General features: G+C 41.8%; 1 protein-coding gene across 1 annotated transcript in view; it reads left to right on the forward strand.

The window, feature by feature from the left end:
• Positions 1 to 461: 461 nt before the first annotated feature.
• Positions 462 to 24788, forward strand: part of LOC130113033 (stromal interaction molecule 2-like) — a 34462-nt gene continuing 10135 nt past the window's right edge. The window contains exons 1-9 of the mRNA XM_056280550.1: positions 462 to 584; positions 1944 to 2055; positions 2785 to 2896; positions 4652 to 4767; positions 5027 to 5204; positions 5315 to 5492; positions 7222 to 7383; positions 7612 to 7712; positions 7873 to 8126. Coding sequence (XP_056136525.1) covers positions 462 to 584; positions 1944 to 2055; positions 2785 to 2896; positions 4652 to 4767; positions 5027 to 5204; positions 5315 to 5492; positions 7222 to 7383; positions 7612 to 7712; positions 7873 to 8126 — 1336 coding nt within the window. The remainder of the gene's footprint in view (positions 585 to 1943; positions 2056 to 2784; positions 2897 to 4651; positions 4768 to 5026; positions 5205 to 5314; positions 5493 to 7221; positions 7384 to 7611; positions 7713 to 7872; positions 8127 to 24788) is intronic.

A 24788-nucleotide genomic window follows, 5' to 3' on the forward strand; every position in this document is an offset into this window, starting at 1 on the left:
GCGTCTGTAGAGACGCCTGACCACGCCGGAAGGTAACACGGGGATTCAAACCGGTGATTCCCATGTTGGTAGGCAACGGAATAGACCACCACGCCACCCGGCCTTGTCCCCTTTCTAATATAATTGTACATTACATTGTCTTGCACACGTACAACGAAAAAAATTATGCTCATTGTATATCGAGCCAAATGATGACTGACAGATGACCGTTTCCTTGTACCTAGCCTGCGAAGACCACTGCATGAGAGCTGTACAAAAAAAGATTGTGTTCGCTCTCTACAGTCGATCACATTAGTTGAAGCAATGTCACACGATCCTGGTCCTTCTTACCATAGGTTCTTGTGCCCAAACCCCTTATTGCAGAAATGAACCAAAGAAAATATCATTCCGTGAAGTCAGTTCAGGTGAATGCTGCTTGATGAAATGACACTGCCTTGCAAATGGTCCATGTAGATCCCTGCATGGTGGTGTCTCCCCCTTGTATGAGCGAGGCGGACCGCTACAGCCTGGAGGCCCTGAGGAATATCCACCATATGATGGACGATGATCAGGATGGAGGGATTGAGGTGGAGGAGAGTGTGGAGGTAGGAAAGCTCTGCTTTTACATTTTACTGTGTTTTGTCAGACACTGTGTTTGTGTGTGTGTGTGTGTGTGTGTGTGTGTGTGTGTACACTTTCATGTAAGTACGTGTATTCATGCACCGATATGTGTGATTGCATGTATGAGCGAGATGGAATACAGCAGGGCTACAACAGACGTGCTTGCTAGGAGTCATGTACATCCCGAAGGATACCAACAGTATAATTTTGCCTTTAGCACACCAGCAATATTAGTTCGTGCTTTACTGCCACTGTGATGATCCACTTTTCCTTTGCAGAGATCACCTCTCTGATCTGACATTATCCTTTGTTTCCTCCCTTACCTTTTTTCACATGAGAAACAGAGTGAAAGAGCAAAGCGGAAACGGCACAAATGAGGGGGAAGTTAAATTATATTAAGGGGAAGTTAAAATGATAGCGAAAAATTCGTGCGAAAGTCGCCGGCGTTTTCTCTATGCCACTGAGAACTATTCCTGGAAATAATCCAGCAGAATTACACTGTTGCCAAGACGTCGCTTAGACAAACAAACAAGCTATCAGTATGAAGGTGCGACCCTGAAGGCATATGACACAGTGCTTCTGTGCCAAACCACATATATGCAGAACTTTGCATGTGTGCGTTTGCATATTTGTGGTGTGTGTGTGCGTATGCGTGTGTGCATGCATGCATGTGTGTGTGTGTGTGTGTATGCGTGTGTGCATGCATGCATGTGTGTGTGTGGGTGGGTGTATGTGTATACTGCTGTGCATTTAGTCAGTCGTTTGTAGGTCAGAGTAAATAAGCATTTTGTCTATATATATATTTATATATACACACACACACACACACACACATATATGATGTATAGTAAATCCAAAATTTCACAAAGTTATGGCAGTCCAAAATGTAGTCCAGGGGATACAGGATCCCCAGGCTCAAGTTGCAGTAACCATAGAGACAGAAAGGGGAATGGACAAGGCTCTTTGGGAGACAGCCCTGGTATTCCTGTAGCCATCACATGAAGACTCCATTTACAGCCAAGGACACATTCCAAGACAGCAGCAGTGTGTGTGTGTGTATAAGCACACACAAAAACATGTGCACAAAATGGAGTTTGCAATACACACTCATGCGTCTACATCCATTCTAAATAAATACATACTCAGATTCTCTCAGACCGCCACTCCCTGTCCCCAAATTGAAACATAAGCACATAACGCATTGCAACACCTCAACAAATTTATTTTGGAAATCGAGGCCGAGGTTGAGCTCCGCTTATGTTGTGTCTTTCTACTAATCTTAGAGTCCCTGTTCTCTTTAATCTCTTCTCTCTCTCTCTTTCTCATGGTCTCATGGATAATAGTTCATCATCGAGGACATGAAGCAGCAGCAGACTAACAAACACAACAACCTGCACAGAGAGGACCAACACATCACTGTGGAGGAGCTCTGGAGGGGGTGGAAGTCTTCCGAAGGTGTGTGTGCATGTGTGTGGTGTGGTGTGTGTGTGTGCATGTGTGTGTGAGTGTGTGTGTGCGTGCGCACGTGCGTGCATGCGTGTATGCATGCATGCGTGAGTGAGTGTGTGTGTGTGTGTGAAGTGAGCGAGTGAGTGGGTGAGTGAAGCGAGTGAGTGAGTGAATGAGTGAGTGAGTGAGAGTGAGTGAAGTGAGCGAGTGAGTGAGTGAAGTGAGCGAGTGACGTGAAGTGAGTGAGTGAAGTGGGTGAGTGAAGTGAGTGAGTGAGTGAAGTGAGTGAGTGAGTGAGTGAAGTGAGTGAGTGGGTTAGTGAAGTGAGTGAAGTGGGTGAGTGAAGTGAGCGAGTGAGTGAGTGAGTGAAGTGAGTGAAGTGAGTGAAGTGGGTGAGTGAAGTGAGTGAGTGAGTGAGTGAGTGAAGTGAGTGAAGTGGGTGAGTGAAGTGAGTGAGTGAGTGAGTGAGTGAGTGAAGTGAGTGAGTGAGTGAGTGAAGTGAGTGAGTGGGTGAGTGAAGTGAGTGAAGTGGGTGAGTGAAGTGAGCGAGTGAGTGAAGTGAAGTGAAGTGAGTGAGTGAGTGAATGAGCGAGTGTTAATTTGCCTGTAAAACTTACAGCGCCTCTTTCTCTCTTTTAATTCCAGGTGTGTTGCCTCTCTTTAAACCAAATAGCAGCTTTTCCTCTCACATTTAATTCCTACATCTGTCTTTGGCTTGTTCTCTTCCTGTCACAGTACATAACTGGACTCAAGATGAGGTGCTTCGTTGGCTCAAGGACTTTGTTGAACTACCCCAGTATGAAAGGAATTTTAAAGACTTCAAGGTCAATGGAAACACCCTGCCCAGGTGAGAACAGCCAGTGAGAAACCCTCTCCGTAGGGTTTCCGAGTGGAAATATCAAACACCTTTCGGTGTGGGGTCACGTCTGTCACTGCAGTTCCTGTACACACCGAGAACACTTTGCCATCATACAACTTCTGCAGTGGTTGGGGAAGGAAGACTTCCGTGTGTGTCCCCCGATACACATGGTGGGAGCGAGCAGATCACGTCTTTCAACCTGCCAGCTGCAGGTTTCTCCGGGGGAATGTAATGAGTGTTGAGGCTCACGTTATTTTCCCTTAATCCACCCACACCTGTAGAGGTGTCCCACCACCTGGGCACTATTTGAAATGGTGGAACATGTTTCTATCTACGGGGCGGCACGGTGGCCCGGTGGTTGGCACTGTCGCCTCACAACAAGAAGGTCCTGGGTTCGAACCCCAGGCCGTCCCAGCAGGGGTCTCATTTATAAAACAGTGCATAGGAGCCTTACTAAAAGTGTACGTGCGCACAAAAGCCGAATATGGCGTGCACCATACAGGCGCGCACATTTCCCTGTCGTTTGTTTTTATAGATCACACATTTTTCATGGGAAGTGGTGTACGCATCTTTCAGGCTCCGTATTGTGCGTACACAACGGTTATAAATGAGACCCCACAGATCCTTTCAGTGTGGAGTTTGCATGTTCTCGATGTGTCTGCGTGGGTTTCCTGCGGGTGCTCTGGTTTCCTCCCACCGTCAAAAAGACATACATGTTTTGTTTTGGGTTTTTTTTGTTGGATTTCCCCCCCCGTTTTTCTTCAAATTGTACTTGGCCAATTACTCCACTCTTCCCGAGCCATCTCAGCCACTGCTCCACCCCCTCTGCCGATCCGGGGAGGGCTGCAGACTACCACATGCTTCCTCCGATACATGTGGAGTCACCAGCCGCTTCTTTTCACCTGACAGTGAGGCGTATTCCCCCCAGTTCCCCCTCTCTCTTGAACAGGCGCCTCGACTGACCAGAGGAGGCGCTAGTGCAGCAACCAGGACACATACCCACATCCGGCTTCCCACCTGCAGACACGGCAAATTGTGTCTGTAGGGACGCCCAAACAAGCAGGAGGTAACATGGAGATTCGAACCAGCGATCCCCGTGTTGGTTGGCAATGGAAAGACATGCACGTTAGGGTTAATACTCCTGCCGGTGCCCTTGAGCAAGGCAATGGAAAGAAGAGCTGGAGCTGGTCCCCGGGTGCTGCTGCTGAGCACTGCCCCTATACAATATGATGGGTTAAATTCAGAGAACACATTCATTGTAACCAAACAACTGTACAATGACAAAAAATAAAGTGGCTTTCTTTCTTTCTTCTTCTTCTTCTTCTCTCTATTGGCATTTTAGTTTTGCTGACACACTCTTGCACCTCCACACACCAGAATTTTGACTCGATTCATGTTATTGACATTTAGACTTAATGCAAAATAAAAAAAACAACATTTAAAAATCAGTATATGTAAACAACTTCGGTGTTCCCCGTATATCGAATATATGAAATCAGTGTAAGGCAGATCCTTCCAAGTCTACTTGTATGAGGTAAATGACCAAATGCACTGATTATAAACGTTGACTCTACTACTACTTTGGGCTGCTCCCGTTAGGGGTCGCCACAGCGGATCATCCGTCTCCATTTCTTCCTGTCCTCTGCATCTTCCTCTGTCACGCCAGCCACCTGCATTGACTCTAAACAAATGGTACTCCTTACCCACGTTAAATCAGTATAAATGACACCTCTGTGTTCTCAGGATTGCAGCCAACGAGCCTTCATTCCTCAGTGGCCAGCTGAGGGTCCAGGACCAGAGAGATAAGCAGAAGCTCAACATCAAAGCATTGGACGTGGTGCTGTTTGGACCACCTACACGTGAGGATACCACCTCCCTCCTTTCCACCACTCCACTTCTTTAATCCCATCACTGTGTCTGTTTACGCCCACTTCCCCCTGCCCTAACTCATATATCCAAATCTTTCAAAAACAGACAATTTGACAATGAAAATATTACGTAACTCACTTTCTTCTGGGATTTTGGCCCCGTCTTTTTACATGGTTGGTGAATTTCATCATTTGTCGTCTGTAGTCCCTCTATGGGACCATTTACACGAATCCGAATTCCCCAATCTAGGTCCTCCCCATAACTATATGAAGGACCTGCTGCTGATTGTATCAGTGGTGATGGGGCTTGGCGGCTGCTGGTTCGCCCAGTTTCAGAACAAAGCCAGCAAGATCCACATTTCCAAAATGATGAAAGACCTGGAAAGTCTGCAGAAGGCTGAACAGAGCCTTAGAGAACTACAGGAACAGTAAGTGTATTTTAAAACTCTCTATATATGTGTGTGTGTGTGTGCCTGTGCATGCTTCTGTTCACTTGGCACCCACTTTAAGTTTGTACATGCACACTTTTCACTGTCAGACTGGAGCGAGCCCAGGAGGAGAAGCGAAACGTTGCTGAGGAGAAACAAAACCTGGAAGAGAAGATGAGAGATGAGATCATGGGAGCACAGGAGGAGGCCAACCGCCTCCACGAGCTGCGTCAGGGGGCTGTTAGTGAACTCAGCCGACTCCGCTATGCAGAGGAAGAGCTGGAGCAGGTAGAAACCCGACAAAAGCAAACAGGCTCTCCCTCGGTGGAACAATCTTATTTAAATGTGTATCTACATTTAAATAGTAAGTGGTAATTGGACTGCCATGCAAGGCACCAACCTGCTCATCAGGAGCAGTTAGGGGTTCACTTTCTTGCTCAAGGGCACTTTGACACACTCTCTGCAGGAGCAGGGGATCGAACCAGCAACCTTCTGATTACTAGACAACCCACTCTACCTCCTGAGCCATGCCGCCCCATTTAAATGTTATTTATATTTCAACCCCTTTTGAAAAGATTATTTTCAGTCCATGTGTAAAAGTTGTTTAATCTCATCCATCATCATTGATATATTTAGATATACATTAATATATATTAAAAGGATAGTAAATCTTTTTTTTTACACTCTTACATTTTTTTTGAGCTGAAGACATGTTTATACAGGCCTAGGATGGCTGGACTGATACGTAAATGACAAGGTCCACATTTGTGGACCATTTGAGGGAGAAAATGTATGCTTTTTCTTACATATGGGGGGGAAACGCATATGATCAACCCCCTCGACTTAATTTGGGAGTACTGAAGGCAGCGAAAGCCATGTGACGTAGGCGATACGTGAGGTCCAGAGGCGAACAGAAAAGTGAAACCCTGGCATTGGCCAGCTAAACTCTCTGGGTAGACTTGTGAGAAGCTGGGACGAAATGTTTTTAATACAACACTACCACCTTCAGTCTAAACCACACCATCATCACTGTCCTCTACATCTACACCCCTTTATATCCTTTATACATGGATACCACCGTCACTTCCTCTACATCTATACCCCTTTATATTCTTAATCCATGGACACCACCTCACTCTCCTCTACATCTACACCCCTTTATATCCTTTAAACATGGACACCACCGTCACTTCCTCTACATCTATACCCGTTTATATCCTTCATACATGGACACCACCATCACTGTCTTCTGCATCTACACCCCTTTATATTCTTTATTCATGGACACCACCGTCACTTCCTCTACATCTACACCCCTTTATATCCTATATACATGGACACCCCTGTCACTTCCTCTACATCTACACTCCTTTATATCCTTTATACATGGACACCATCATCACTGTCTTCTACATCTACACCCCTTTATATCCTTTATACATGGACACCCCCGTCACTTCCTCTACATCTACACTCCTTTATATCCTTTATACATGGACACCATCATCACTGTCTTCTACATCTACACCCCTTTATATCCTTTATACATGGACACCCCCGTCACTTCCTCTACATCTACACTCCTTTATATCCTTTATACATGGACACCACCATCACTGTCTTCTACATCTACACCCCTTTATATCATCTATACATGGACACCTTCATTAGTTTCCTCTACATCTATACCCCTTTATATTCTTTATACATGGACACCACCGTCACTTCCTCTACATCTACACCCCTCTATATCCTTTATACATGGACACCACCATCACTCTCCTCTACAGCCACACCCCTTTTTATCCTTTTTCTAAAATGTGAGGGGGTAGAGATGGGATAGATAAATGAGCACTTACTCTTTCGCATAAAATTTTAGTGAAACGCCATAAGATAATCTCAGCCAAACTTTAATTTTTATTTCATAATGTATATTATAAAAATTAATGTTTGGTTGTGATGATCTAATAGCTTCTGAATAAAAAAGACTGATGTCTTACTGATGTTATCCATGCAGGTTCTTGGAGCACTAAAGCAAGCAGAGAAAGACGTGCAGGCCAGCTGGTCTGCCTCAGAAGCCCTTCAGCTGTGGCTGCAGCTAACCCACGAGGTCGAGGTCCAGTATTACAATATCAAGAAACAGAGCGCTGAGTTACAGCTTACCACTGTCAAGGAGGAGGTATGCAGTAGGGAGCTCTGATTAAACCAGTAAAACATTTCCAAATAATCAGTTGGGACAATGATAAGAATTACAATTGCATACTTGGTTCGCTGTTTGAGTAAGGAGCTCTGGATAAGTGAGCTAGCAAAATGTAAAGTAAGAGTGCGATGTCGCGTAAGGTAGGTAGTGTTTTCACAAGTTTTCTTATCTATCATCTGTTTGTCTTTCTGTACACTGTACCCACAGGCAGAGAAGATCAAGAAGAAGAGGAGCTCTTTGCTTGGGACCCTCCACATAGCCCACAGCTCATCTCTCGATCAGGTTGACCATAAAATCCTGGAGGCCAAGTGAGTCATTTTATTTCTGCTTTATACATCTATCTGTGTGTGTGAGTGCAAATTTTGCTGTAAAAGCACGGGTGTGACTGTGCAAGTGCATTTGTGTGTGCTTGTATTTGTGTAATACATGTTATCCCTAACATACAGCATTCTTATATGTACCACACAGGAATGCCTTGTCTGAGGTGACAGCATGCCTGCGGGAGCGCCTCCACCGCTGGCAGCAGATCGAGCGCCTGTGTGGCTTCCCCATCCTCAGGAATACTGGCTTGGCAAACCTCATGTCTAAGCTCTACTCCGAACCAAGCATACTTGGGTTGTCCAGGTTGACTCAGCCATCCTACCCATGCCACAGCTCAGTCCAAGGATCAATGGAGGATCTGAAAGATGACCCCACTTCTCCCATTAAACCACAAATGCCAGGTTGGTAACAAGAATAATTTTATATATATATATAATCCAGTGAGTCAAGTAAATTCTTTACGCCTGTTTCATGCCGTAAGTAATCATAAGCTGTCAATAAAGCTACATGGGAAAGAACATATTAACTGCCTCGTCACGCACATCACGTGCACAACGTCCAATCGGGAAGGGGGAGGTGCCTACATTCAAAAATTCAAAAACACGTGATTGCTAATGGTCCAGTAAAGTGTGTGTGTGTGGGGGGGGGGGTAGGTTGCATACAAGGTTAATGGTATTTGTCTATTGACATGATTTATTTATAATTACTAAATAGGTGCTTATATCTATGTCTGCAACTGCTGGTCAGTTCATTCCTGTTATTCAATGTGGACATTTCTGGTTTGCAAATGATAAAATATTTTTTAGCTAGACTTAGATTGCACATTTTGCTACTGGTTGAATATGCTTTGTTCTTTGAGAGGATTTTCCAGGTGGTTGAATAATTAATGTTTCTGTCCGCCAATGACACAATATAACAGCTTAAAAATGTCACATTCTTTAAACGGTTGTTTCTAAAGCTACACACGTGTGCATTAAACCTCTTTTTGAATGTTCCTCTGTTAGACCAACGTATGTCTCCATTTTGCCATTGTCATTTCTCATCACCATAGCTTGGTAGATAACTCCTTTTGTCTGGCATTTTCCCTCGAGGGGGCATGAGTCGTTCACACAGCAGTTGCGGTTGGGGGTGTCCGTTTGTGATGAAGGTGTCATTGATTTGTTCATGATGCTTGTGTTGTGGGACAATATTATTTGTTGAATGTTAGGCATGCAGCTGTAACTAATTTTGATGATGCTGTTGTTGAATATCTTCCCCAGTTGGTGGTGAAGCACTTATTCAAAATTTCAAAAAAGTGCTTTCCGATGTTTGTGGCATGGTGTCACTGTAGGGTGGGTTGTACCAGGTGATGTTTCGTCTTCTGCTACGTTTGTTGATTTGCTAGCAGTCAGTATTTAATGGTGGGTTGTACTTGAGTTTAAAATTGTAGAAGATCTTTTGTAGTGCCAAATTTAGATGAAGGGAGGCCCTAGGCTATTCCACTTGTGAGTCCCCTCTCAATACCCTACCCTCATGACTAGAGGAAGATGGAAAAGTGTTTTAAACAAAATTAAGTGAAGCCAAGGATGATGATGGCTGTTTAAAATTTCGCAATTCACAATTCCTCCTCTAAAGGACATGAGATGTTTTTTTAAATACTGTAGTGATTGAAAAAATGCATAAATGTTAAATCTAACACTTTGAAAAACTGTTGCAATAACTGAACTTTGTAAACATTTTGTGGAATAAACAGGAATTTTTAGGAAAATTAAATTGTAAGTTTACTGTTATATTCTTTAAAAAAAACCTTGAGCCTAAAATGTTATTGCCTGGGAAATTTCAATAAGATGATCATGGCTACTTGACAGTGACAATGTGACACTTTTATATCCTACTTTATGTTGTCATTAAACAGTCGGTTTTAAAATACATATTAAGAAATAAAAAAACTACAATCATCAAATACACTAAGACTAAAAAAGTTTTTTTCTAGCCTTACTCGTAGCAAAAGGTCATCAAAATTTGTTTGTCTAAGTTTGTCACTTTCAATGCACAGAATGCTCAGTGCAGACAGCCTCTCTTGAGACATTGTGGCCCTTAATTCATTTTTAATTCTTTTGAGTCTTGAAAAAGACCTCTCTCTCCTGAGCAGTTAGTGACCATTAAGCTAAGAAATAGCCACAATATTGCTTCCACATTAGGGAAGGCCATCTGAATTTTTTCCTTGTATATAATTTGATAAAGGTCTGTATGAGACAGAGAGTGCTCCTCTGTTAGCCTATGGCTTTGTCTCATGTACAAGTGAAAGTGCAAAAGTTCAGGTCAACATCTTCTGGGTATGCTTCCATCAACAGTTCAACACTTTGCTGAACTTCTTGCTTAGATTCTGTCAGATTAGCAAGAAAGGAAAACATTTGTGCAACATCACTGTACACAATAGATCTTCTTCTTAAACTGGCGTCAAGTGCATCTAGTATAGGAACAAAGGATTTTATCCTAAACTTATCTCTTGAAGACAGTTCATTCTAAGGCACAGGGCCAGCCCGTGGGTCTGCTGGGCCCTAGGCGAGATCCTGAAAATGCCCCCCCCCCCAACTAACAAATAATAATACAAATAAAATCGGACAGGCAACAATGATATTACTTTTAAAATATTTATTAATAGTGCTATAATGTACTATATTGTACAAAATGTATGTATACTTGTATACTGAACTTTTTTGTCAATGTACACCTGCAAACTGTCAAAAATAAAATAAAAAAATTGGTCACAAAAAAATAGTGCTACAACGTATATTTGGCAGTATAGCCCACAGTAGTTCCCAGTGTATTTCTCAGTATAGCTCACTCGGTATATTTCTCAGTACAAATCACAGTATATTTCTCAGTATAACTTGCAGTATATTTCTCAGTATAACTCACAGTATATCTCTCAGCATAACTCACAGTACATTCCTCTGCTCACAGACAGTGTAGTTCTCAGTAGAGTTACCAGTATAGCTCACGGTAGAGTATCTTTTAGATTTTGATTCTATGTGTCTTTTAGATCTTGACTCTATGTGACTTCACAGCAGAAAAATCATTGATTACATCATTATATGTGATTCTCTCACTTATTTTATGATTCACACTGAGAATCACAAGGCCAGTGAGGTGCTCCTGGGACATCATGGATTGTATGTACGTTGTAATTAGTTTTAGCTTCAAAAAGCTTCTCTGCACTGGCCACAGTTACTAGTAGGGCTAATGCAATACGAAGAGCTGTCCAGAGACTGGGGTAAACCTCTTTCAAATGCTGGGTGTGAATAAATGATAGGAAGTCCAGCAGGGAGATATTGGGTGAAGGCAACTGTGGTAAGCTTCTTAACTCCTCCCTACCATTGATGTCATGATCACGATTTGTTGTTAGAGCAGCACTAAGTGTCTCACACTGAGTTGACAGTTCATCCTTTGTCAGATTAGTAAAGTTTTTCAGCACACTGAACTTGTTTTTCACCTCAGACAGACAGACAGACAGACAGACAGACAAACCTTTCCTCAATGGATGATTTGGCCGCATCTACAACAGTGTTAAAGAATGTCACCTCTAACCTCTTTAAGGCAATGTCACCTCTAACCTCTTCAATGCATTTCTGAAAGGCTCATCACATGATTCATAGACAAACTGCCGTTTGGTGCTTCTCAGCCGCTTCCGCTTTAGTGTGACATCCAAAATCATTCCATCACAGATTTCTTTAGCTGTTGCTTGAGCTGCTGCGAAACCAGTGACTCTGTAGTCAGCAAGGACTCTCTGTGTGTCCCTGAGCAGATCAACAGCTACATCTAACTGCATTTCAGATGACTGCATAAGTTTGCTGACATGCTGGATCTTTGCTAGAACAACCGAACACAACCGAACAAACAGAAAAATGGTATGAGCCCACCTCTTCTGCCAAAGACTGAGCTTAAGTTCTGATGTTTCCATCAGTGGCCTTATCCCTCACCTCCAAGAGGGCCTCCCTTACCTCAGCAGCCTGATAGCGTAGAGCCTCTACACTTTTGATTCTGCTCTCCCACCTAGTTTCTGCCCAGGACTTCACACTAATCGGAACATGTTTTTTTCAGGACTGCCCATCTCTGAACACTTGCTGAAAAAGGACATAGATGTTTTGGAGGTATCCAAAGTAACTAATTGCATCTGTGGAGGCTTTGGTTGCATCAGAAACAACTAAGTTCAGGGTATGTGCCCCACAAGACACAAAAAAGGCTCGGGGATTCACTTCTAAGAGTCTGGCCTGTACACCCTTGTGTTTTCCACGCATGTTCGCTCCATTACCGTAAGCCTCACCTCTGCAGTCACCAAATTGGAGATTGTGTTCATTTAACTTTTTGAGTATGAGGTTTGCCAAACTTTCACCAGTGCTTTCGTCTGCCAAAAGAAAACCAATGAAATGTTCCTTGATCTGTGGCATGTCATTGAAACCGACTATTCGAATGATTGCAGACATTTGTTCTTGATGGCTTAAATCTGGGGTGCAGTCTAATATGATTGAGAAGTATTTGGCTGCTTTGATTTCAGTCACAATTTCTTCCATTACTTTGCCACTCATTGCTGCAATTAGTTCATTCTGAACAGCTTTCCCCATGTAATGTGGATGATATCAAACTGCACTTTGTACCCTTGCAATATGTTTCTGTATTACAGGATCAAACTTAGCAAGAAGTTCCACCTCTTTCAAAAAGTTACTGTTGTCTGGCTGGTACAGTGTGTCACTTGATCCTCTTAAGGTGAGGTTTCTCTGTGCTAGAGATTGGATAATGGCCACTAAATGAGAAAGAACGTCCCTCCAACACCTCTTCTCGGCCTCTAGTAGTAATATTTCCTGCCTGTCTATAGTCTTCCCCTTTTTGAGATGCAACTCTAACTCCATCCAGGCTGCCATATGCTTGGTGTGTTCAGGAGAGCTCTCATGGGTTTTCAAGATAGATTGTGTATTCTTCCAATCACTTGACCCCCATTTGACTAAATTATACTCTTTTGGAGAAAACAATTTGCAGCAAAAACAAAAAAGTGCATTGCTTTTGGGGAAATAAGTTAACCAGCTTCACCTCATTTTCTCACCATTTACCAATGTTCTAAAGAAGTAGTGGTGGTGGCATGCTCTGCCATCTTCTCTTTTGGAAAGGTGTAGTCAGATTTAGGCTGTAGTGGACCGCTGCTTACAAGATCAGTTCTTACTGTGTCTGATAAGACAGAGGGCCAGTCAGCTGGGTCAGAAGGTGGAGCTTGGCTGGCAACTGGGACAGGAGGTGAGTGGGTGAAGTCTGTTTCAGGTACAGCTTGAGTAGAAGGACCTTCAAGCAGACATAAGACACTATAAATGTCCTGCAATGTTACACATAACATGAAATAACACAGTGTAGACTATGAAACATTATTTTTCTCTTACCAGCAGTAGTAGGACAAACTTCAGTAGAGGGATCTGGGTCAGGGTCCCCTTGAGTAGAAGGACCTGGGTCAGGGCCCCTTTGAGTAGAAGGACCTGGGTCAGGGTCCTTTTGAGTAGAGGGACCTTCAAGCAGACATACAGTATGAGATAATATATAATAACCAGAAAACCTTTACCTAAAACGGACATACTGGATATCTGCACTGTCACACAAATAACACAGTATTTTGAAACATTACTCACCAACAACAATAGTAGGAGACACTTGGGGAGGTGGCTGAGTTGTCACATCAGCTGGGGGTGGGGGCCCACTAAGAAATTTCAACAAAGCTCCAACAGGAATACAGAAGCCAGGGTTAAAAATGAACCCTATTTACTTGCCAATGGCAGGTAAATTAAGTTATTGTGAGTAAATTGAAGCAATAGTAAAATTTTTATCTTAAAATAACAGCTTCAAAATTATTTTGATGGAACACTGCCTTGTAATAAATACGGAGAATCGAGCCCCGAGTGAATGACATCAAGTATGAGACACCATCACATAGATGACTTGGCTCATTGAGTTCTATAAATACTTATTGCTTGCCATTTAATGTTTAGTGGCCGTATAGTATATACCGTAGACTCAGTGCTCGAGATCTTTGATATGGTAGTGGCGAGAAAAGGAGAGGCCCATGTGTGTGGGCCCTAAACTGTTGCAGGCCCCAATGCAGCTGCATAACCTATATATATATATATATATATATATATATATATATATATATATATATATATATATATATATATATATATATATATATATATATATACACTCCTCATTAGTTGAGCACTCAACATCATTGATGGTTTCGGAAAAAAACTCTCTCTCTCTCTCTCTCTCTCTCTCTCTCTCTCTCTCTCTCTCTCTCTCTCTCTCTCTCTCTCTCTCTATATATATATATATATATATATATATATATATATATATATATATATACGTATATATATAATAGTTTCGCTGCTGGACATCTTGTACTTCTTGAACCAGGGCTTGTCTTTCATCACACCTTTCTTCACCTCCATTAACTGGCTAACATCTCTCTGTGCTGCTATGATCTTGGCTTCCAGCCTTCTCTTCCATGAAGGGTACTGTTGGTGACCGGTGTTCTGAATCCTGTACCCAAGCATCTTCACGGTTATGGTTGCAGTGGCATATACAAGCTCTTTGGTCTCCGTTATGGTGGCAGTCGAGATATTGTATAAGCCTGTGTTCACATCCGCAAGCAGGCTTTGTGATGGTATTTTGTCACTGAGCTGTGGAAGCCGAGCTCAGGGGATGACTGTCTTTAGTCTGGCCATGATGCTCATTTGCACCTTAGTAGCTTCAGCTGTCATGACTGGTAGGATTGTTTCAGCTGGCTGGAGTCTGTCCTCATGTAACCCACTCTTGGTTGACGTAGGTGCTCTAGAATATACTAGGTTCGTAAGGAGTAAGGTATGAGGTAAGTACAATAACCACGACCACGCCTGATTTCAAGGTTACTACTTTTACTTTGCAACTTTGCAACCTTGTATGTAAATTATGCAACAACATATATACATGTACAATATATAGAAAATAATAAACAGGCCCAAAAATAAAATGCTGTGAATGTCTCTTTGTATGAATTTTAAAGCGTCCAAAGTCTTGAGTCGAAGGTTGAATCCGAATCTGACCCGTTGGGATCAGATCTAGTCAAGGCAGTTTTGTCTAAGAGCTCTTGGAATCTGAGAATGTCTCAGGATGACGTGCACGTATGTGTCACTGTGCCACTCAGTCTGACTGGCACAGTCTCACCACAAGGCCGATGGTGGTCAAACTCCTGTTCTAGTAGGTTGATCCGCAATCCTGGAAATCCAATTTGGGTAGCTCGCCATCTATTGAGATCGGGATCGTCCCTGTGGTGGTTCTTGATGGAATCAAAAGACCTGACCTGAACATAAACAGGTTCAGCTCATCTCTATTTTGTTTGTTGTACAACACAATCACTCACTCTAAATTCAACAATGTACTGCTGAACACAATACATTCATGTAAGTATTCAATTCAAATACATATTATCAAATTATATAGTAATATCTAATCTATAAACTATATTATCTGGAACTATTCAACATACTGCTAAATGGTGACCCATAACCATGTATGGCAACAGTATGGCAACAGTTGGCTACGTTAACCAACATTAGCTAGGTCCAACAACACACAGTGAATTACTTCCCGCCTATTTCCGATTGCAGTAATATGCAAATAGTACTATTAAATTCACTCTTTAACCTTCCCAAACGGTTCCAGTTCCAACATACAACATCTTATAAACATACTACATTAATTGCTTATGACATATTTGCAAGAAATTAACTTAAAACGATCCACCATGCTAATGTGGAGATCTAGCAATGAAAAGCAGCTAGCTAGCCTAGCTTTGCTTTAGCTTACCGAGTCCCAGCAAGGCACACACAAAAGAAAAGATGAAACCGAGGTTTCCAGCGTCCTTGCGTTCTGTGGTTTTTATACTTCACTTTACTATTGAATAAAATACTTTCTAATTCGTTTCTCAGTCGTTCTGCTCAACTCTGTTGACAGAAATAAACTCGCGTTTATTTCACCAGCAAGCAACACTCTGGTTCAACCAGCTAGAACCGGCATGCATGTTGAACTAGAAAACGTACTTCCTGCTTTCAAAAATAAAAGTCCTTCATTATTTATGAAGGTAAAAACGTCTGAAATCAATAAGTAGCTCAGCTATAATGCAACTGGCATAATATAAAATTAAATCACTCCTCAAATCATATGAAAATATTAACCATAATCTTTAGTTAATAATTTTATCTTGTTTAACCATTCATTCTGTAGACTGTCAGACACAGGCTCCTCTATTTCAAGTAACCTGATGACACTTCTGATCACAGGATCTGCATGCTGTAGTCTGGCTGACTCATGGTCACTGTACTTTGGGACAGTAGAAAGACTGTTAGCGGATTCATCCTCTTCAAAAGCAGCTGGGATAGCATCTGGATGAATCGCGAGTGACTCGATGAGTACTGGCTCATTCTTCCCATTGATGTGATACTGGCAGGTTGCCTTGACAACATCTTCAGGAGCTATGTGGTGTAAAGTAAAGTCATGGATCCTTGAGCTTTCTTCTTGAGAACTGAGGTCATTGATCAATTCTCCATGTGGTCTCCTTGATAGACCATCTGCGTCTTGGTTTTCCTTCCCGGCACGGTACCTGATGTCAAAGAAATAGGTGGACAGATTGGCTAGCCAGCGGTAGCTGGTGGCGTCCAGCTTGGCAGTGGTGAGTATGTACCGGAGAGGATTATTGTCTGTCACTACCGTGAAGGAGTTCCCATACAGGTAGTCATGGAACTTTTCTGTGATAGCCCATTTTAAGGCTAGGAATTCCAGTTTATGGGCTGGATATCGAGATTCACTTTGGGATAATCCCCTGCTTGCATAAGCGATAACCCGACTGTGTCCGTCCTGCTCCTGATACAATGCCGCTCCAAGTCCCGTTGTACTACCGTCTGTGTGGATAATATATGGTAACTTAGGGTTTGCGAACCCTAGGACTGGGGATGATGTTAGTTTATGGATGATCTCCTCGAAGGCCCTTTGACAATCTGCTGTCCATCTCCCTCCGAATGGTTCCTTGGGATTGTGGTATTTTGTATCCGTTCTGGTTCCTTTCATCCCTTTTCGTGGCGGCGGGTATCCTGCGGTGAGTTTTGTTAAGGGCTTTGCGATCTTCGAGTAGTCTTGGACAAATCTCCTGTAGTAGCCAGAGAAGCCGAGGAAAGATTTCAGCTCCTTCAAAGTCTGAGGTCTCGGCCAGGTCTTGAGTGCTTCAATCTTTTTAGGATCCGTTTCTACTCCGTGTCGAGATACAATGTGTCCCAGATAACGCACTGATGTTTGAAAGAAACGGCACTTTTCTGGGGACAACTTCAGACCATTTTCTCTCAGACGATCCAGGACGTTAGTAAGTCATTCTTCGTGTTCCCCTAAGGTTTTGGAAAAGACAATGATGTCGTCAAGGAAGACCAGCACTAGGTGTAGGTTTAGATCACCCATACACTTTTCCATTAAGCGCTGGAACGTGCTTGGCGCATTGGTTATTCCCTGCGGCATACGGTTCCACTCCCAAAAACCTAAGGGACACACGAAAGCAGTTTTTTCTTTATCACTCTCCTCCATCTCAATCTGATAGTATCCGGATTTTAAGTCCATCACGGAGAGCCATTGAGATCCACTGAGTGCGGACAAGGATTCTTCAAGGTTGGGTAAGGCATACGCATCCTTGATTGTTTGCATGTTAAGTTTCCTGTAATCCACGCATAATCTGATATCTCCATTTTTCTTTTTAAAGACCACTATAGGTGACGAGAATGGGGATTCCGATTCGCGAATGATTCCAGCATCCAAAAGAGTTTGCAGATGACGTCTGACAGCATCGTAGTCCCGTGGATGGATGGGACGTGGTCGATATTTGAAAGGCGTTTCATCTTTGAGTTTGATGCTATGTTTGACCTTTGTGGCATGACCGACGTCAAGGTCGTGCTGAGAGAAGATGTCAGAGTAGGAGTTCAGTGTTCGAGTTATCCTAGTTTTCCACTCTTCAGTGAGTACGGAACCTCCTAAATCAAACTTGAGGCTCTCTTTCAAGTCACTTGGCTGTTGATTCTCCTCTTGTGCGTGACTCACAGGAGTGTTCTGGGTTTGAAGGATTTCTGGGGGAACACTGAGCTCAGCAGTAACGCAGTGTGTCCATAAGGCAATGTCATGGTTGGTCTCATTTCTCAACACTACAGGAATCTTGTGAGGTGAATGGTTTGGAAGGGTAATGAGATAGCTGTCGATGAAGATGCCACCAGGTAAGGATGAGATGGTAGGTTGTTCAATTAGCGCCATTTCTCACTACTTATACCACTAACATTGACAAAACCTTCCAGCACCACTGACTGATGAACAGGGACGACATCTGGCTCGTGGCTTTTAAGTGTGACTAAGCCAAGTTGTTGTTTATTCCTGAGCTGTAGGGTTTTCAAGACTTGTTGATAGCCACAATACAACTTGCCTTCAAAAAAGCTTTCATCACAGAACTGTTCGTAGATAGAGTCAAGAGTGTTAGTTCCAGTCAATACTGGCATGTCACTGTTGGAACTGATATCTGGTACTATCAAGGCAAGGGTTTGAACTTCAGGTTCAGAAGAAATGAACTCTTTGGGAAACTGCACCGTTAGAGTTACATAGCCTGCATATGGGATGGTTTGACCATTCGCTCCCTCAACTTCCAGTAGGTCGTTTATTGAGTGAATGGTTAGGTCTGATAGATGCAGGTTGTAGAAGGATTGAGACACAGTAGTGACTTGCGACCCCGTATCGAGAAGTGATGTGCAGTCAACTCCATTGACTTTGATATTAGCAGTGCTCTTCCCTCCAACAAGACCTTTTGGTAGTCTCATTTGTTGCATTGTCTTTGTCCCAGGCTTGTTGTCTTCACTTTAACTCCTGTCTCTTGGCGTTAACCAGTGTGGGATCTGGGGGGTTGCTGCAGCTGCTCACAATATGTCCATCTTCGCCGCAGCGAAAACAGTACCACGGCTTGGGTCTTTTGGTTTCAGAAGCAGGCTTGGCTGTGGGCTGCTTCTCACTCGATGTTTCCTCTTTTGGTTTAGCTTTTTTCTTTGTCCACTTGTTTTTCTGACTTTTCCCTTCTTTGTGTTGCAGGAGGCTTGCAATTTGGGCTTGTAGATCAGCTATCTGCTTCTGGATCTGCCCCATTTCAGAAGGTAGACTGCTCACTGGAGCAGATAAGTTGTGCTCTTCTTCAGAGAAGCAAGCATGTGCTTGGGATTGAGCTTTGGTTTTGGTAAGGCCAAGATGCTGCTTCATTCTGTTGGCTTTTGCTGCTTGTTTATCTTCTTCAATGCGTAAGAGCAATAGTAGCTCCAAGAAGGTAGGTGGTTTGTTTTCTTCTGCTCCAGCTGGAGTGCGGTGATCAAGCTATTATTTCAACATCCCTTGCAGAACTGTTTCAGAAGCTGTTTATCTGCATCACTGGCTGGGATGGTTTCTTTCTTCACGACGTAATGCTGTGAATGTCTCTTTGTATGAATTTTAAAGTGTCCAAAGTCTTGAGTCGAAGGTTGAATCCGAATCTGACCCGTTGGGATCAGATCTAGTCAAGGCAGTTTTGTCTAAGAGCTCTTGGAATCTGAGAATGTCTCAGGATGACGTGCACGTATGTGTCACTGTGCCACTCAGTCTGACTGACACAGTCTCACCACAAGGCCGATGGTGGTCAAACTCCTGTTCTAGTAGGTTGATCCGCAATCCTGGAAATCCAATTTGGGTAGCTCGCCATCTATTGAGATCGGGATCGTCCCTGTGGTGGTTCTTGATGGAATCAAAAGACCTGACCTGAACATAAACAGGTTCAGCTCATCTCTATTTTGTTTGTTGTACAACACAATCACTCACTCTAAATTCAACAATGTACTGCTGAACACAATACATTCATGTAAGTATTCAATTCAAATACATATTATCAAATTATATAGTAATATCTAATCTATAAACTATATTATCTGGAACTATTCAACATACTGCTAAATGGTGACCCATAACCATGTATGGCAACAGTATGGCAACAGTTGGCTACGTTAACCAACATTAGCTAGGTCCAACAACACACAGTGAATTACTTCCCGCCTATTTCCGATTGCAGTAATATGCAAATAGTACTATTAAATTCACTCTTTAACCTTCCCAAACGGTTCCAGTTCCAACATACAACATCTTATAAACATACTACATTAATTGCTTATGACATATTTGCAAGAAATTAACTTAAAACGATCCACCATGCTAATGTGGAGATCTAGCAATGAAAAGCAGCTAGCTAGCCTAGCTTAGCTTTAGCTTACCGAGTCCCAGCAAGGCACACACAAAAGAAAAGATGAAACCGAGGTTTCCAGCGTCCTTGCGTTCTGTGGTTTTTATACTTCACTTTACTATTGAATACAATACTTTCTAATTCGTTCTGCTCAACTCTGTTGACAGAAATAAACTCGCGTTTATTTCACCAGCAAGCAACACTGGTTCAACCAGCTCAAACCGGCATGCATGTTGAACTAGAAAACGTACTTCCTGTTTTCAAAATAAAAGTCCTTCATTATTTATGAAGGTAAAAATGTCTGAAATCAATAAGTAGCTCAGCTATAATGCAACTGACATAATATAAAATTAAATCACTCCTCAAATCATATGAAAATATTAACCATAATCTTTAGTTAATAATTGTATCTTGTTTAACCATTCATTCTGTAAACCCAAATACTTCACTGGGTTACACTCATATATCTCCTGTCTACTGGACAGCCCTTTAGGGTACTGAATTTCATAGTCATGCTGTTTGGAGCCTCTCCATCACAAGTTGTGACAGTAGCTTTCTTCTAATGATGTTTGAGCATTGAGCCACCGGCTGCTTGTAACCCTGAGTTACATAGTAAAATAATAACCATAATGATAATAATAATAATAATTAATAATAATTTGTAAATGACCAGCAACAACTAAATAAGATATAGTCATCCAAAATAGTGATAAAAGAAACAGCTTTATAATAAAAAAAATTGCAATCGAATGCAATTCCAGAATAAAAAGAAATTAATACATGAATGGATAAACTCTTTGAAGGCAGTACAGAAGAAAAAAGAAAACCCTTGATGAAAGTGACTGAGCTAGGTTTTCATGGGCTAAAATTGATTATAATAAAAGAAATGTAGTGGGAATTGTAGAACTAATCAATATAAAGATGAGTTGACAGAGGGATTTGTAAGCCAATGAGAATGGCAGTACTCATTATGAGTTGGCCGACTAAGCAAGTCAGCTGGTAGGACAGCCTTCATTTCCTTTTACAGACAGAAAATTAGGAGCAGCCTTCCTTTTCGAGACAAGCCAAATTGACAATGGACGAGTGACTATTTCTTTAAAGCACATCCATATAGGCTAGCCCCCTCTAAGTTGCAGAGTTTGAGGGAGGAGCTGTCTTACATGTTGGAGATAGGAGCTATAGAACGTGGGCAGAGTGAATGGAGTTCTCCCATAGAGCTTGTTCCGAAGCTAGACTATACTTTGAGACCATGTATTGACTACTGGAAGGTAAACCATGTGACCAAGGTGGATACATTTCCTATTCCTTGATTAGAGGACTGTATAGATAGGATTAGGAGAGCCGAAGTCATATCCAAATTAGATCTATTGAAAGGGTATTAGCAGGTGCCATTGACTCCTAAGGCCAAAGAAATATTGGCTTTTGTTACTCCTGAAGGTCTATATCAGTGTTACTCTTTACGCGGCTCGCGAGCTGCAATGTGGCTCGTGAGACTTTGTTTTGCGCATCCACTGATAACAATAAGAACATAGCTATTACTTACTTCTATAGGTTCCATTTGTGTCCTGTTTTAGCACGTTGAAATGAATTATTCAGCAGATAGCAGCATACTGAAGTTACGTCAAAGAACGTAGGCTACGTAACAGCGTGGGATCATGGGTAGACATATAGCCTATGTGTGTAGCTTTGTATTTGCGAAATGTTTTGCAAGCTCTGTGGCTCTTTGAGGAATGGTCTTACTCATAAGTGGCTCTCCTAAGAAAATTAGTGAGTACCACTGTCTATATCTATGTAACGTTCTCCCGTTTGGGATGAAAAATGTACAGGCCACATTCCGGGGGCTTATGAACAGCCTTACCAATGGGACTAGCGTGGTAGTCACGTATAATGATGATGTTGTCGTATTTAGTAGTTCATGGAAAGAACACCTTGTGCATCTGCGGCAGCGCTTTGAAAAACTTCAGGAGGCTGGACTGGTAGTAAACTTGCCCAAGTGTGAGTTTGGCAAGGGGCAAGTGATGTACTTGGGACATCAGGTGGAACAGGGGAAGGTCATGCCACGTCAGGCCAAGGTGGAGACCATTTTGGGCCTCCCCCCACAGAGAAACTGCTGTGAGGTACAGTGGGTGTTGGGTATATGCGGGTTGTACAGATGTTTTGTGCCCAATTTTGCTGCAGTCGCTGCTCCTTTAACCAGTCTCCTAAAGAAGGATATAAATTTTGCTTGGACTGATGTTTGCAAGCAGGCTTTTGCAGGAGTAAAAGCCATTTCGGCCTGTGAGCCTGTGCTGGTTCCCCAGATTTTGAGGCCCTGTTTAAGTTGGTGGTAGACTCTTGTAATGTTGAGAGTGGGGCCGTGCTTCTGCAGTCTGATGTGGCCGGACTGGATACGCATTTGGCTTATTTTTCAAAAAAGCTCAATAAACATCAGAGCGCCTACTCCACCATAGAGAAAGAAGCTTTGGGTCTGGTTCTGGCTGTTAAACATTTTGAGGTTAATGTGTCCCATGCCGGCCAAGAGGTTGAAGTCTACCCGGATCATAATCCCCTCACTTTTCTTGCTCAGTTTCAGACCTCCAACCAGAAGGTGTTCACGTGGGCCTTGATACTGCAGCCCTATAGTCTAGTGGTGCGGCATGTGGCAGGGAATGATAACATCTTGACTGACGCGCTCTCCTCCATGCCTGTGGAGGGCCCTACCTGAATAACCGCTTTGAGTGTCTGAACTCACTTTTATGCTTTCCTCATGTTTGTTCTCCTGAAAGGAGTTTAGTTTGCCCTCTCTGGTGGTGTTTATCTGCCCTTCTGAGAGGAAGATTTTTGTTAAATCTGTTACCGTTCACAGATGTTTCGAAATTGTCCAATAGTGTATTTGTAAATATTATGGTGAAGGGTATTCAATATTTCCATCGGTCACGTGACTTCCTCGTTGCTGCCATGTTGGATCACACACAACCTAGCTCTGGATACGTGTAGCAACCGTTTGTTTATTCTATGCAACATGTGTTCCAGCCCTTGTTTTTGCTCGAAAGTGCATTTTATAAGTTAAGAAACGTTAATTCTTACTTCATAAAATTATTGCCTGCTGCCATTTGTTATCTAGGTAACAGTTTTTTAAAATGTGATAAGTACCTGGCTCTGACAGAAGTAGGAAAAATTCTTCAAGTTAGTGCCTACCGTTTTAGGCCATAAGCCTACCCAATGAAGAGGAGTTCATCAATCATGATTAACTTTTGTGCAATTGTTGGGTGTTCAAACAGAATTGGAAGGGACAAGAAATCCTTTTTCAGATTACCACAAGTTATCACACATTAAGGTGAAGATGCACAATTAATTTCAGAAGAGAGATGAGCTGTGTGGTTGGCTCGGATTAGCAGATCAGATTTGTCCGGCTAACATTTGCCCATCCTTTTTTTAAATTATCCAGGGATGGAGGGCTGTTTCATTCATTCATTCTTTGTGAGTGGCTTACCTGGAAAGAAGTAAGATAAGAAATTATAATTGAATAGCATTTAAAGTAGGCATCTAAAGTATCAAATGAATTGCACATTACTTGTTAATAATTAAAGCAAATGATATCAAAATAAACAATGAAAGCGACATTTGTTTAAGTTTGGACAATAACTCTAACCCCTGCTTTATTGAACAGTGTCCATTTCAAATGAATGCATAGAATGCACAGAAGAATGAAATATTTTCTCAAGTTATCTTACCCTTCAGTGAACAAGGATGTTCCCATTAGGGGCTTTAAGCAATGATATTTCTTTAACCCATCCACACAAAAATTGATTGTAGATCTCTAGACTCTTGAAATTCTTGAGTTCTTCATGGGTGTAGGTACTCTTTGTAAATAGCAGGTAGTTCACAATATCTGGATATGTTATTGTAAGATATTCAGCCAGGCTTGTGGTCCAGCTCTTTTTAGGAACAACATATGGATCCATGCCATCCACTAAGCTTATCTTCTCTCGATATCGGTTTTTTGCTTTTGGCTCGAGCGAATCAAAATAGTTCTTTAGACATGTCATTATAGGCCTAAATGATTGAATCCCAAATAGCAAGCAAAGAGCAAAATTTCTTTTAGTAAGTCTGAGCCAGCAAGGTACTTCTCAAGTAAAAAAAACAAACAAAACTTTTCCCTAGATAACAAATGGCAACAGACAATAATTTTACAAAGTAAGAATTAACTTTTAACTTTTAAACGCACTTTCGAGCACAAAGCGGTGAGAACACACGTTGCATAGAATAAACAAACAGTTGCTACTATGGAGGTAGATTTGTCTTTTTATTATCCAATCAAAAAATAAGACACTTCAATCAAAAAATATATTTTCAATCAAAAAATAACTCACCTCAATCAAAAAAAATATTTTAAATCAAATAAAAAATGTGTTTGAATGCAAAAAAATATTTGAGATCCAAAAATTGCATTTGAAAACTTATTTTCTTTGATTGAAAATTTTTTTTGATTGAAATGAGTTATTTTTTGTTTGAAAATATTTTTTTTGATTAAACTGAATTATTTTTCGATTGAAGTGATTTTTTTGTGTTTGGGCCATTTTATGGGTAGGACATTTGTGTTTTAATTTTCCAATAAAAAAAATAACGATTCAATAAAAAAAATATTTTTTTAAAAAAAAACTTCGATCCCCAAAAATATTTTCAAAAAAAAACTGACTCACAAAAATGTATTCAAACCCCTTTTTTTCTTTGATTGAACAACATATTTTTGGGT

Source organism: Lampris incognitus, chromosome 5, assembly GCF_029633865.1.
Source record: "Lampris incognitus isolate fLamInc1 chromosome 5, fLamInc1.hap2, whole genome shotgun sequence".
Classification (NCBI taxonomy): Eukaryota; Metazoa; Chordata; class Actinopteri; order Lampriformes; family Lampridae; genus Lampris; species Lampris incognitus.